This window comes from Leopardus geoffroyi, chromosome A3, assembly GCF_018350155.1.
Source record: "Leopardus geoffroyi isolate Oge1 chromosome A3, O.geoffroyi_Oge1_pat1.0, whole genome shotgun sequence".
NCBI lineage: Eukaryota > Metazoa > Chordata > Mammalia > Carnivora > Felidae > Leopardus > Leopardus geoffroyi.
The window spans coordinates 115,781,692-115,797,046 of record NC_059336.1 but is presented as its reverse complement, the minus strand read 5'-3'; the positions used below and the strand labels follow the sequence as shown (position 1 = coordinate 115,797,046).

The 15,355-nt window shown below is 39.8% G+C and overlaps 1 protein-coding gene across 6 annotated transcripts in view; it reads left to right on the top strand.

Annotated features, from left to right (window-relative positions):
* LCLAT1 (lysocardiolipin acyltransferase 1) overlaps positions 1-15,355 on the top strand; it is a 185,314-nt gene that overhangs the window by 58,945 nt on the left and 111,014 nt on the right. For all 6 annotated transcript variants that reach the window (XM_045447260.1, XM_045447259.1, XM_045447261.1 and 3 more), the window contains exon 2: positions 7,053-7,221. In XM_045447260.1, the coding sequence (XP_045303216.1) occupies positions 7,057-7,221 (165 nt within the window). In that variant the 5' untranslated portion in view covers positions 7,053-7,056. The remainder of the gene's footprint in view (positions 1-7,052; positions 7,222-15,355) is intronic.

Here is a 15,355-nt window from a genome sequence, read left to right as displayed (position 1 = left end):
TGGGATCAGTTTCTTTATTTGTCTTTCTGTTGCTTCATTGTTAGTGTATAAGAATGCAACTGATTTCTGTACATTGATTTTGTATCCTGCAACTTTGCTGAATTCATGTATCAGTTCTAACAGACTTTTGGTGGAGTCTATCGGATTTTCCATGTATAGAGACTTTTTAAGTAAAATATGATGAATAAGGTCACTAATGTTAACATTCTTTTAAATCTATTTTTTATTAACAATCTGCTTCCTAAAAGAATTTAAACTGATTTACAATAAAAGACATACATGATAATGATAATGCCAATAAGAATAAAAAGGTTGTAAGAGGAGAAAGAGATAATAATAACCCTAATCTTTGCTTCTCAAGTTAAATGTTAAATTTAGTTCTGAGCCTCTGTCTTTGTGACTTGAAAGGAAAACAAATACAGTTCTCACTGGGGAATAAAGCAGCAAACCATTTCATCAGGCGAGACAGATGTGTGTATGTTACTAAATTCTGAAAAATGCAGAAATATTCATCAGTATCAGGTCATGCAAATTAACATGCATCCAGGGATTTAAAAATTTTGTTGGATTTAAAAGATATTAATCAACTCATACATATTTCACTTGTGTTTATGAAAGAACTAAATCAGTGTGATTGTGTCTGGGTATTTATTCATCTAGCTTCTAAGAGTAGTGCATAAAGAACACTACTTTAAATGGCACTGTTGGTGAGCATATTAGTAGCCACCATCCTTAAGAAATAGAATATTGCCAGTCTTCTGTGGACTCCCCCATGACAACTATTACCCTTTTATATTAGTCATTATTTCTCTTTCAAATTTTATCACCTATGTATGTATCCCTAAGCCGTATATGTATACATATGTATGTATGTATGTATTTGAAAAGTTGAGAAGCAAGCAGCATAATCTATCGTTAGATGAAGGCTCCTAGAGGTGCAGAATCTCTGGGTGGTAGTCTGACCTTGGTGTCCCAGAACATTGACCAGATCTGTTTCTGGGGAAGTTAGTGGGCAAGTTCATACATAAATGAGTCCTTAAAAAACCACAGTCCAGCGCTCACCATAGTCAGGGCATCTGGCTGGAGTCTGCAGATTCTGGCTTTCTGGTGGGAATATGTTTTCTCCTAAATTCACCTTGAACACCCCCCTCCCACCACGTTTCAGGAGTAGATCAAAACAGAGTACTTATGGTAGATAAAATGAGTGTCATCAGCTGGCCTGCAGGAATTTTATCAGAACATGTTCAAGAAGCCAAGTGCAGATTAGAATCTGTGCCAAGGTTCACCTGGACATTCTGTTCTTGGCTCAAAAAGATAGTTTGTTTAGGAATAAGGAATTTGGTGATACAGCTTTCAAAGAGTCTTTCTTCTGAGTTACCCATCCCCAATTTGGACTGGACACCTTCTCTGTCTTGTGCATGACTGTCATCCTCAGATCTTCGTTCATGATCTTCTTGGAGATTCCCTGGACCTCTCACCTATGTGGGAGCTCTCATTTCCCATGTTTCATCTCCATTAGTCTTTGTTTTAGGAAGGCCATTTTCTAATAGTTTCTTGAAAAAAGATTGTATGGGAGGTACCTTTGAGATCTTGCATGTATGATAATGTTATTCTGTTTCCTTGATAAAGTGACTGGATAAATAATTTTCTTGAGAACTTTGTAGGAATTGTTCTGTTTCATCTTGCTTCTGGTATTGCTCTTGAGATGTTTCTACTGAGAAGTCCAAAGCCAATCTCATTTTTAATCCTTTGTGACCTGCTCCTCTACCTTCTCTAGAAGTTTTGTAGAATGTCCTTTTGTCTTCTCTGTCCTGAACGTGACAGTGCTGTGCCTTGGTGAGCATGTTTTCATCCATTATCCTAGCTTTCAGCAGGCCCTGTTAATGTGGAGTGTCCTGTTCACCAAGTTTGGAGGAAAAATTTTAAAAATTCTTTTGTTGTTGGTTTCTTCCCCTTCAATTCCTCACTACTCTCTTTTTAGCACTCATATGATTTGCATATGGGACCTCCTGTTTGGTCCTCTAATGCTTTCTTTTTCTCCAGCCCTTTATCTTCTTGACTTTTGTGGGGGGGGGGGGGGTTCCTCTGTTTTATTTTTCAACTCTGAGTTTTTAATTTTTGCCCAGCGTTGTATGTGGTCAACTTCCAATAGCTCGTTTACTCTCAATGTTTCCTCACGTTTTTGTTTACTAGATGCAGTATTTTTTTAATCTTTCTGATATGTTTAAGATAGTTTTCTTCTTCCTGAATAGTTTGTTTCCTTCAAGTTTATTTTTTTTTCTGTTTTAGTCTCTAATGTTATGTTACAGACTTTTCTCAGATGTCTCTTTATCTGCTTACAGTGAAAAATAGGGGACTTAAAAAGCCATTGAGGAACTTGTATGTAGGTGAGGCTTACATGAACTTGGGGCTTCACTATAGGGTGATCCAAGTGGACCGTTTATTAGGGTACCCCCGGTGCTTCTATATTGTTTTTCCTCAATGTCTGGTCAGATCCCCAGAGAAGTGCGCCCCAGTAGTCTGCCTAGAGCGGTGCTATTCAGTACAGTAGCCACTTGCCACATCCAATGGATAACTCCTCAGCTGAATTAGCTACATACAGCTATTGGCTATCATACTGGACAGCACAGCTACTGAACATTTCCATCACTGCATGAGGTTTTATTGGAGAGCACTGGACTAGGACTAAACTCTTGTTCCCAGCCACCTGAAAGCCCAGTGAGGAAAGATGGTCTGGGTCTCAGCTTTAGGATTCTCTATGTGTAGGGTTACTTAATCCCACTGTGTGTCCCCTAATCTAGAAGCCCAGTTTTACTTTCTTTAGAAAAGATGGGCTTAAACAATATGCTTAACTCTTTCTTACTTTTATTATTCATTATTTATTTTTTTTGTCTTTAAATCTTTCTTATACCAGTTCCAAACTCTCCACTGTGTTTTCTGGGAGTGCCCCTGGGTATAGATAGGCTCTTTAGCGCACCTCTGTCAGTATTAACAGTGCTGGGGAACCGAGTCCCTTAGTTCTGTACCTGCAAATACCACTGATATTACTGATACCTTACTTTTGAGGCTCTTGTTTTGATTAGATGAGAATGTTTGTAAAGTGCCTATTTTAAGACATGCTTGACTCATCAAGGTATATAGTAAGGTCCTTTTAAAACCTCAAATTTACAAATCCACTGTGTATCTAACTTGCCCTACCAAGTGCTTAGGAGGTAACTGAGACAGAATAAAGGGCCATTGAGATTAGGATACTGGACAGTTGACCAGATTATTACTACCTAAATGATTTTTTTTTTTGACACCAGCCTTGGAGTAGTCAAACTTGGGAGTTTCAGCAAAATTTTGAATTATTTACCTATTATGGATCTTTTCATTGCTTATGAATAGTTCAATATGTAGGTGTTAAATATGTAATGACCAGGAGCCTTCTGTAAAGTGCCTGGCAAATATTAGGTGCTCAAAAGGTAGGCCTTTGAGAGTTTCCCCAACTTCCTCATCTGTAAGCATCCAGATGAAGTGATGTGGTCACGATATCAGGCTTTTGCGTGGTGGAGCTGGAGCAGATGGTCCCAGACCTTGATACCAGCATCTGTCTATGCTGGGATTTTTGCTGACAAGTTCCATGTGCTGTCAGTTTTGAAGGGAAGAGAAGCTGTTTGCTCTTAAGGCTTTTAACAAAACCAATCTATTTACTCATTGAGTCAACACTTATATATGCACCCTTACCACTTATCCCAAAACATGAGTCATAGGCCCTAGGTTTTTTTCTTACCCATGGTGACATGCTACAGGTGGTATTTCTTGGCTGTCCTGGCCTGGGTGTGTGCAGTTTGTCCCTGGGACCTGTGCTCTTGTGATTTCTTGCAGCTCCCCAATGGGTACACTATACCTAATTGAAATCTCATGAGTTACAGTTCCCTGCTTAAGCCATGCTGTTTTGTATTTCTGTGACTCTGCATGTTTTGTTTTACTGCCTGGAATAATCTCTCCCACCCCCAGCCTCACATCCTCCAAAAGTCTAATGCCTTCTTTAATCCCTTTTAGTACAGTTCATCCTGCCTTACCTTGAACTATCCTTAACACATGTTGCATGCTCTGTTATACCTTCTATTGTAGCATGTATCCCATTGAATTGCACTTATTTCTTAGTATGCCTATTAGAATATGAGAACAATGCTACTGCACATTTTAGTTGTTAGGTGATTACATAAGGACATTTTATGAAGGAAAAGAGGTTTCCTTCCTGAGCGAGAAGCTGTAGGTATCTGGTCTATGGATTTGTTTGCCTATCCCCCGCCCCATTTGGGTTGCTTCCAGTTTTGGCAAGTATGAATGAAGCTGCTATAAACAATTGTGTACAGATTTTTGTGTCATCATAAGTTTTCATTTGTCCTGTATATTTGGTAGTAGCATTGCTGGGTTACATGGTAAGCATATATACTATTTTGCATTGCCACCAGCAGTGTGTGTGAGTTCTTAATGTTCTGCATCTTCACCAGTACTTGGTATTGCCAGGTCCCCTCCCTCCCCATTTTAGCTATTCTAAATAAGCGTGTAGCTGTCGTAACTGTTAACCGTGTTTGTCTGTGAAACCTGTGAGACTTGGAAGAAGACCGAATGGCGCTGGATTAAATGCGGAGCCAGGGAGAAGTTCATGAGGAGGAGATAGGCCATGATTGACGAGAGCTTGGTATGACTGTCATACTCACTGTGGTATCCCCAAGTGACTAGCACAGAGCCTGGCACACAGTAGGATCTCTTTGTATGCTTATTATTGAACAAATGATTGAGAAGTTAGGGAAAAGACAGGAGCAGGACAGAAAAGTAATTTTAGATGAGACTTGGCCTGAATAACCCCTGTATGTTCATGGGATGCATCCTTTTCTTTTTCTTTTTTTTTTTTTTTTAATTTTTTTTTTTCAACGTTTATTTATTTTTGGGACAGAGAGAGAGACAGAGCATGAACGGGGGAGGGGCAGAGAGAGAGGGAGACACAGAATCGGAAACAGGCTCCAGGCTCTGAGCCATCAGCCCAGAGCCTGACGCGGGGCTCGAACTCACGGACCGCAAGATCGTGACCTGGCTGAAGTCGGATGCTTAACCGACTGCGCCACCCAGGTGCCCCTGGATGCATCCTTTTCTACTTGAGTCTGTATTTACATACGTGTTTAGAAGCTGACTCGGGCCTCTCATTCCCGGCCACTCGGCGAGAAGGACGTAGTATAATATCATGAAAGAAGTAGAAGGCAGAAAGGCTTGATGCTTCCAGCTGGTGTGGGGACATGGGAAAGTCATCAGAACTCTTCTGGTCCTCCGCTTCATTACTGTAAAATGAGATGTTATTAGGTGATATCTAAGAGAAGAAATACACGGAGTTAAAAGAGTTTAATCACATCAAATGAGAAATAGTTTACTAAGTGAGGAAGAGGTATGTCTGAGTCTTTGATGGATGTGTACAGATACAGTGGGGAGTCCCGTTCTTAAGTGTCTAAACAGAGCCAGCTAATGGCTAATTGGCAGAAACAGCAAAAAAGGGAGTTACAGGGTTTCAGATAGAGGAGCAGCACTGCAGATGGTCTTTTTCTTTTTCCTGTGTAAAAAAAGCTTAAATCTAAAGACTCGATAAAAGCTGCCAAGAGTGTCATCTTTCAGTGTGAAGAGGAGAACCTAGGCCTCACAAAGCAAAGCTGAGGGTGTGGAGGAACAAACACACACCTTTCTGGGCCCTGGGTGAGCAAAGTGGTCACTGCATTTCAGTGGTTTTTCTCTGTACCCTCAGTCCCTCACCCGATTTCAACTTAGAAGTTCAGATCTAGAGTTCAGAAAAAAACAGTTCTTACTCATTCTCTTTGTACTTGGAAGGATTTTGTACACACACCGTCAAGTATTGGTAGGGATTTAAAAACATACTCCGTACCCAGATGAAGTCGAATCTGTGTTGTTAAGGGATTTGACCTGTTTTATTGTCTGACATTTATTAAAGCACTTTGACATTTGAAATTTTGTTTCCTGTTCTGAATATTTAAAAAGAATCACAGGTCTTGATCACTGGAATACCTTTTGTAAAATGAAAAATGTAAGGTCATTATTGTTTTCAGAATTTTAATGATTCCAACAGTTGTATTATCCTGAGGCAAAACATATTGTTGCTCTAATATAGGTTAGGTTATAAAATCAAATGTTTGATTATTCATTTTAAACTGTGTTTCCAACAGTTTCTTTTAAAATGTCAATATTAAGTGTTTTTGGTTATGAGGACCCTGAAAGTAATCTTTTGGCAAATAAAGTGAGGAATCTGACTTCTCTTTATTCTTTCAGCTCATAAAGAAAAAGCCAGTTTAAGAACAGTTGCCCAAAGACATTACTTTCAGGTTCTAGTGTGAAGAATTAACATTAAAAAAAAATTATTTATTTTGAGAGAGAGCAAAGGAGAGAGAGAATCCCAAGCAGATTCTGTGCTGTCAGCACAGAGCCTGACATGGGGCTCTATTCCATGAGCCATGACCATGACCTGAGCCAAAATCAAGAGTCACGCTCAACTGAGTGAGCCACCCAGGAGCCCCAGCATTTCTAGGTTTAAAAAAAAATTTAGTGCACTCTATAAGATTGTCAACGCTTTTAGGCATGATTACCCTTGGGAAACTGTTCTGTAATTCTTGGCCCATTACGTCGACTTTTTATAGTAGGATATAAAAAAACTTCTGGAATATTTTAAGAGTTTGTATTGGGTAACTCATACATGTTTATGTTAATACTAATAACTAGATTTAAAAAAACCAAAGGCGCTTCTTAAATAATATAGCTTTGGGGTGGGGGGGAGGAGTCAGACACTTACTCTGCTGAGAGTATTCATTTCTAGTGTACTGGAAATTTGTTAGACCTGTAGGACATATAAGAGGGTCACCTTTATGGTATTCAAGCTCTTAAATTCTTTACCAGAGCCTTTTCTGTGGCCTTGTAATTTAAGATTATTTTATGCATTCTCAATTTGGGCAGTTTATATGTATAGTAACAAAATATATTCTTTTTTTTTTTCTTTACATATCTTTCAGAATCATGGTGTCATGGAAAGGGATTTACTTCATACTCACTCTGTTTTGGGGAAGCTTTTTTGGAAGCATATTCATGCTGGGTCCCTTTTTACCTTTGATGTTTGTAAACCCATCTTGGTATCGCTGGATCAACAACCGCCTCGTGGCAACTTGGCTCACACTACCTGTGGTAAGCTAGAGTCAGAGTTACTTGAATGTTACCCTTTGATAACGTGATAAGCATGTGAATCCTTTCTGTTTCATAAGAGGTACGTTAGCATTTAGAGGAAATACAGAAACTAGAGAACATGAAATAGAATTCGTGTCCTTGAAGTAATATCTAAGAGCCATATTCCAAATTAAGAGTTTTCTTTTATATTCCTCATGAAGTTTATTTCCTTCATTCATGTATACTTTACATGTTGCAAAATGCACAAATCTAAAGATATAGATAGTTAATGATGTAAAAATTCTTCAATTTCCCTTTATTTTACGAACAATGACAATTTAAGATTGAGATGAAACTGTTGTTTTGAACTTTTGACATTGATGTGATTGATTTAATTCTTCCCAGTAACCACAGAATTTAGGAATAAAGTGATTTCCTGACTGTGGGCTAGAATGAGAACATCTGTAAATGTAAGTGCGTACAAAATGTGTAGTAGATTCTTGGAACAGACAGGTGTTTTCTGCAACGTCAGTGCATACAGCTCTGAGCACATTTCCCTGTGATTCTGAGCTGGCCCAGACTCCTCCCTTGTCTGGAGTAAAGCTGCTTCAGGCCTTCCCTGTTGCTGCTAACCCACAGCGCCTTCCCCAGAAATGGAGGGGCACCCATGTAGCTGCCTTTACCTTGAATAGGTTGTTATTTCCTGAGACTGTTCTGTTCTTTCTTTTTCCTGAGCAACAGCTGAAACTTCATGTTCCTGGGTTTACTGACCAGTCATGGTAGAGGTGATGGGGACATACCCGACAAGGAAAACAGGGAGGGAATCCTTTTCCTTCAAGTGTTGAAGGGTCTTTCTTCACCCTGTGTCCTTTGAAATGCTGTTGCCTAGTTGCCCTCAGGCGGACGGCCGAGGTTCCATTTGCAGAGACGAAGGTAGACTAATGCTGCGGACTCCTCCCGTGGAGGCTGAGGAGTTGTTTACAGTGCACCCTTTTCGTATTTTAGAAAGGATTCTTCTCTGGGGCGCCTGGGTGGCGCAGTCGGTTAAGCGTCCGACTTCAGCCAGGTCACGATCTCGCGGTCCGTGAGTTCGAGCCCCGCGTCAGGCTCTGGGCTGATGGCTCAGAGCCTGGAGCCTGTTTCCGATTCTGTGTCTCCCTCTCTCTCTGACCCTCCCCCGTTCATGCTCTGTCTCTCTCTGTCCCAAAAATAAATAAACGTTGAAAAAAAAATTAAAAAAAAAAAAAAAAAAAAAAAAAAAGGATTCTTCTGGTGAATAATTTTAAGAATTGCATTTGTGCCTTGTCAAAGGTTATTTTGTTAAAAAAAATTATTCGGATATGTTTTATGAAATGTGGTGTCGTTAAACTAAAAGTAGTCCCCCATCTCTCTCTGTCCCTCCTCCCTTTCCTCTTCCCCGTTTCTTTTCTCTATTTGAACTTAATCTACAGGCACAAAGAAAGGGACTTAGAGCATACTGGTAGATGATAAATAACTGGTTCCGGATTAAGGAGAGGAATGACAAGTTGTTATTGAAAGGGTAATGATGATTATAGCTGTTAAAGCACTTATGTGACAGGTACTGTGCTAGGGGCTTTAGGATGTCTTCATTTCAGGCACCACCGTTATCACCACTTTACCGAAGAAGTAGAAGCTTTGAGAAATTAAATAATTTGCTGAAGGTCATATGCATAAGCAAATTATTTAAGCAGAGCTGAGATTAAACCTAGTTTGCTGCCATATCTAGGTGATAAGAATCTTTCAGGATTGGTCAGGGTCACGTGACTTTAACTTACAGTGGTAAGAAGTTAACTGGTACCTCTTGATTGTTTTAAAAGAAGGAGGTTTGGAGTTCTTTCAAGTCAGGGAATGCCTCACTTCGTAAGGGAAAAAAAATCTGGTAGCTGCTAACACAATCAGTCCCGGTGGTGTGGTGATTCCTCACAGTGGAAGAGGAAAGGTGGTAAGGAATAGTCCTACAAAGCCTTTGAGAAGCCAAAGACCTAGGTTGCCGAAATACTTGGAACGAGGTACCCCTTAATAAATACTTGTTGGGTGAGAAGTGCCCTGGTCAGACTAGCCCAAACTTTGGTGTCAGAATTATGCTGGCTGGCTTCATAAAAGGAGTTGTACAATATTCCCTCGTCTGTTTTTTTTTTTAATTTTTTTTTTTTTTTCAACGTTTATTTATTTTTGGGACAGAGAGAGACAGAGCATGAATGGGGGAGGGGCAGAGAGAGAGGGAGACACAGAATCGGAAACAGGCTCCAGGCTCTGAGCCATCAGCCCAGAGCCTGACGCGGGGCTCGAACTCACGGACCGCGAGATCGTGACCTGGCTGAAGTCGGACGCTTACCCGACTGCGCCACCCAGGCGCCCCTCCCTCGTCTGTTTTGAAAGAAAGTGGTGTGTCTGTGTGTGAACACAATTTAGTCACAACCTAGGGATTACATAATGTATCCTTAGTATGTTACAGTGTCCTTGGAGTTGGTATTTATTAGCACACTGCATAAAGTGTAAGGCTTGTGACAGTGTAGGACTTTCATTCCCACATCCTTTGTGCTGCTGCTGTCCTACTCTGTCTGCTCACAAAATAAACTGGACAATGCAGTGTTATAATTCTTTGCTTTACATGGCCCTATTTCTTTCAAAGAAATCATAGAATATAATCTCTTATGTTTATCTAAATATTTTCCATTCATAGTATCCTTTGTTTTTCCTGTATATTAGAGTTTCTGTCTAGTGTCCTTTCCCTTCAGCCTGAAGAACTTCCTTTAGGTTTTCTTGTAGTGAGGGCTCCTGTAGATGGTTTTCTTTTATTTTGCCTTCATTTTTTTTTTAATGTGTGTTTATTTATTTTTGAGACAGAGATGGTGTGTGAGCGGGGGAGGGGCAGAGAGCGAGGGAGACACAGAATCCGAAGCAGGCTCCAGGCTCTGAGCTGTGAGCGCGGTGTCCGATGCAGGGCTCGAACCCATGGACCGTGAGATCATGACCTGAGCTTGAAGTCAGATGCTCAACCGACTGAGTCACCCAGGCGTCCCTATTTTGCCTTCATTTTTGAAGTATAGTTTGCTGATTGTGAAATTTCTGGGATGACATTTTCCTCCTTCTTTTCCAACTTTCACATTCTACTGTCTTATGCTCTCCTTGTTTGTTGAAAAGTTAGTTAGCACGTATGTTGTTGCTTCCATTTATATAATGTGCCCTTTTCCTCTGGCTGCTTTTAAGATTTCTTGTTTTTCTTTTTTAGCAGTTTGTTTTGGTCATGTTATGCCTAGGTCCTAGTTTTCTTGATGTTAATTTTGCTGTGTTTCATTGGGCTTCTTGGATCGATAGCTTTGTTTTTTCCAAATTGGAAAATTTGGGGCTGTTATTTCCTCACATTTTTTTCTGTTCCTTTCACTCTCATCCCCTTTTGGGACTAGAGTTGTAGGTTAGGTTGCTTGTATTGTTAACACAAGTCACCAAGTTCACTGACCCTCTCTTCTGCCACCTTTAACTGCTGTTTTGTTCACACGGAGGATTTCTGTTTAAAATACTGTACTTTTAGGGTGCTTGGGTGGTTCAGTCAGCTGAGCATCTGACTCTTGATTTCAGCTCACGTGATGATCCGTGCTGATAGCGTGGAGCCTGCTTGAGATTCTCTCCCTCCCTCTCAAATAAATAAATAAATAAACATTTATAAAATGTACTGTACTTTCAACTTCTAGAATTTATGTTGGGTTCTTCAGTGGTTTCATAACAGAGTTTTCACCTGTATAATTCATTATAACCTTATTTTCCTGCAACTCAGCTCAGTGGTAAGACTAATACCGCTTATTTTGTCAGGTCTGGAAGCAGCAGTCCCTTGCTTATTTATTTTCTTTTATTTTTCCAGTAGGAAGTACTTTGCATTGAATATTTATGATCTTACAGTATCAGTGTGGATCCTCCTTATACATTAATGCAAAATTTCTTTTTCCTTTCATAATAGCAGGAAGGATTTTTTGGTAAGTTTTGTTAACTGCTGTCCATGGCAGAATTAGTCAGCAGGATCCTAGAACATTAGTCCAGCAGCTATTTATTAAGTGTCCACTATGTGCTGAGCATTTTGCTGGAATGTAATGACGAACAGGACGGATATGACCTCTGGCCTTGTGGAGGTAATGGTGTTCTACCTAAACTATCTTTCCTAGCTGTAGATATACACAGTTTGACCTGTTTCTGTCTTTCATTTGATGAGAGACTACTACTTCCTTTGTTAGAGGACAGAAGGTGACTTCTCAGGCTGTGAATTTTTAGAGGTAGATTTTTAAATTACTTTAAAGATACAAAGTCCATTGTTTCATTACAGCCCTCAAACATACATGGAATTTACCCACTAGAGCATGCTTATTTACAAAGTATTTCTCCAGAAAAGTAAATAAACAACTCACAGATTAACTGTACTAAGTAGATATTTCTAAAAAGTCTTCTATAAGCTTCACTTAGTTGTTGTAAACCAGAGACCCTTCATTTTGAAAACTAACCTACTTGTGTAAGAATTCCTTCCAGAACAGTCTGCAGAGTGCCCATTCATTCTCTTGGTACATTTCTACAGTGAGGGGTGGTCTTTGGTCATTCCATTTGGGGACATTTCTATTCAGCATAATCAATACTGTCAAGGTCACACTCTGCACGTGTCCAAGAGCAGTGTTTACTTCTCAAAATTTGGAGTCTTTCCAGCAGACCAATTGTTAGCTAATAACCTGGGATTCTGAAAACTGTTTGGAGTTCTGTCCTTTCACCATAAGTCATGACTTAGGGATTTAGAGATCATTTTCTAACTCCCCACCTAGGATACAGGTCTCTTCCACAGCCTGCTGATTCCAGCCCAGTCCTAGAACAAATAGCCTGCTGCTAAGAAAAGGGATGCTGTGTTTGATGAATGACTTGGGATTGCAAGACCTTAAATAAAGCAAAGGATTTGAGGAGCGAGGCTAAGTGGAGTCTGAAAGGCCCAGGCAGACTGGGAGATGTGGAACGCCACAGAGTTGGTTTTAGCTCAGTCTAAATAAAGAGTCATTGGAATGGTAAATGAGAGCTTGGGCATAATGGTAAAACCAATTTCTCTGTGACCATGAGGGGAACCTTTAGACACGGTGGAACACTTGGAAGTAGTAATCAGTGGTCTATAAAAGATCCTCAGAAATCGCTTCCATAAAGCATTATGAAATTTCATAAGATTAGTTTGTCTTCTATGCTAGTTTCTAGACTAGAAATAGAAAAAAAATGTAAGAATGGTGTCTTTTTAACAGTTTTTGATCTGGATAATTTGAATTCTGGAGTTCTTTACAGACGTTCAATTTTACCTCTGTGTAGTATATATTTGTAATTCTTTGTGAGACCTGTAAATAACGTTGACTCGATTATGTTTTATCTGGTATTACAAATGATGAATGTGAGTTTGAGATCTAGGCTGTCCAAAAGGTTATATATAACTTTCAGGTGCATTCTGATAGAGTGCTGGATGGCAAGGGAGAGAATGCCATATGATATGCTCCTGGACAGACAGTCTGGATTTATTTTGACATTTTCCATAATGAAAAGCGAAAGATTGTTTTGGGATCCACAGGATACATGTATTAAAAATTGCACTGAAAAGATGAGGGTTGAGGTTTGGGATTTATAAGGCTTTAAGATTTTTAACAACTCTTCTGTGGTGCAACACACAATTAGTAATCAACTTCGTCTTTCTACCAGTTAAGGGAAGGGCATTCTGCATTTCAATTCTCTGTAAAAACTGTAAAGTATATCATTTGGAAAGCAGAATGGAGCTGATCCAAGTTAATAAGCCATGGATGATGACTTCACACATGTCCTCTGGGCCAAGACATATAATTCAGTGACTCATTTTGGGAGTTGAGGCCCTTTATACTTACAAGTATGTGCTTGTGGGTCCAAGCCTAGAGGACTCTGCCATGATCCTCTCTATCATGAAGTCTTCTGCATAGAGACTTGACTGCTCAGAGACTTGGGGAGTGGGGCTTATAATTATTTGAGTGGTTATGGACCCTTTTGAAAATCTGATGAAAACTACAGGCATTTAGCAAAGTACCTGTTCATACTTTTCTTTCTTTCTTTTTTTTTTTTTTTTAAACTAGGCTCCATGCCCAGTGTGTGGAGCACAACATAGGCTTGAACTCAGGACCCTGAGATTAAGACCTGAGCTGAGATCAAGAGTTGGAGGCTTAACCAACTGAGCCACACAGGTGCCCCGTGTATACTTTTTCAAGAGGGGTCCATGTTTATTTCTTCTTTTTTTAAATATAATTTATTGTCCAGTTAGCTAACATACAGTGTATATAGTGTGCTCTTGGGTTCGGGAGTAGATTCCCATGATTCATCACTTACATACAACACCCAGTGTTCATCCCAACAAGTGCCCTCCTCACCTTCCCCCCTCAGTTTGTTCTCTGTATTTAAGAGTCTCTTACGGTTTGCCTCCCTCTCTCTTTGAAACTATTTTTCCCCTTCCATTTCCCATGGTCTTCTGTTATCAACTTCCGCATATGAGTGAAAACATAGGGTATCTGTCTTTATCTGATGGACTTATTTTGCTTAGCATAATACCCTCCAGTTCCATCCACATTGTTGCAAATGGCCAGATTTCATTCTTTCTCATTGCCAAGTAGTATTCCATTGTATATATAAACCACATCTTTTTTATCCATTTATCAGTTGATGGACATTTAGGCTCTTTCCATAATTTGGCTATTTTTGTTTCCATGATTTTCCACTTTTGTTAAAAGTGCTGCCATAGACATTGGGGTACATGTGGCCCTGTGAATTAACACTCCTGTATCCCTTGGGTAAATTCCTAGTAGTGCTATTGCTGGGTTGTAGGGTAGTTCTATTTTTAATTTTTTGAGGAACCTCCACCTGTTTTCCAGAGTGGCTGCACACTTGTATTCCCACCAACAGTGCAAGAGGGTTCCCATTTCTCCACGTCCTTGTCAACATCTCTTGTTTCCTGAGTTAACTTTAGCCACTCTGACCAGTGTGAGGTGGTATCTCAATGTGGTTTTGATTTGTAATTCCCTGATGATGAGTGGTGTTGAGCATCTTTTCATGTGTCTATTGGCCATCTGGATGTCTTCTTTGGAAAAGTGTTCATGTCTTCTGCCCATTTCCTCATTGGATTATTTGTTTTTCAGGTGTTAAGTTTGGTAAGTTCTTTATAGATTTTGGATACTAACCCTTTATCTGATAGGTCATTTGCAAATATCTTCTCCCATTCCGTTGGTTGTGTTTTAGTTTTGTTGGTTTCCTTTGCATTGCAGAAGCTTTTTATCTTGATGAGGTCCCAATAGTTCGTTTTTGCTTTTATTTCCCTTGCCTTTGGAGACATGTTGAGTAAGGAGTTGCTGCAGCTGAAGTCAAAGAGGTTGTTGCCTGTTTTCTCCTATAGGGTTTTGATTGGTTTCCTGTCTCACAGTTAAGTCTTTCATCCATTTTAAGTTTATTATTGAATATGGTGTAAGAAAGTGGTTCAGTTTCATTCTTCTGCATGTTGCTCTACAGTTCTCCCAGCACCATTTGCTAAAGAGACTTTTTCCCATTGGATGCTCTTTCCTGCTTTATCGAAGATTAGTTGGCCATACGTTTGTGGGTCCGGTTCTGGGTTCTCGGTTCTATTCCATTGGTCTATGTGTCTGTTTTTGTTCCAGTACCATAATGTCTTGATGTTTATAGATTTGCGTTAACCTTGATTCCCAAACCAGATAAAAGGAGAACTATGGGCCAATATCCCTGATGGACACAGATGTAAAAATTCTTAACAAGATACTGGCAAATCGAATTCAACAGCATGTTAAAAGAATTATCAAGTGGGATTCATTCCTGGGCTGGTTTAATATTTGCAAATCAATCAGTGCGATCCATCACATTAATAGAAGAGAAGAGAAGAACCGTATGCTCCTGTCCATAGATGCAGAGAAGCATTTGACAAAATACAACATCCTTTCTTTAAAAACCCTCAAGAAAGTTGGGATAGAAGGAACATACCTTGGGGCGCCTGGGTGGGTGGCTTAGTTGGGCTCAGATCATGATCTTACTGCTTGTGAGTTTGAGCCCCATGTCAGGCTCTGTGCCAACAGCTCAGAGCCTGCTTCTAATTCTGTGTCTCTTCTCA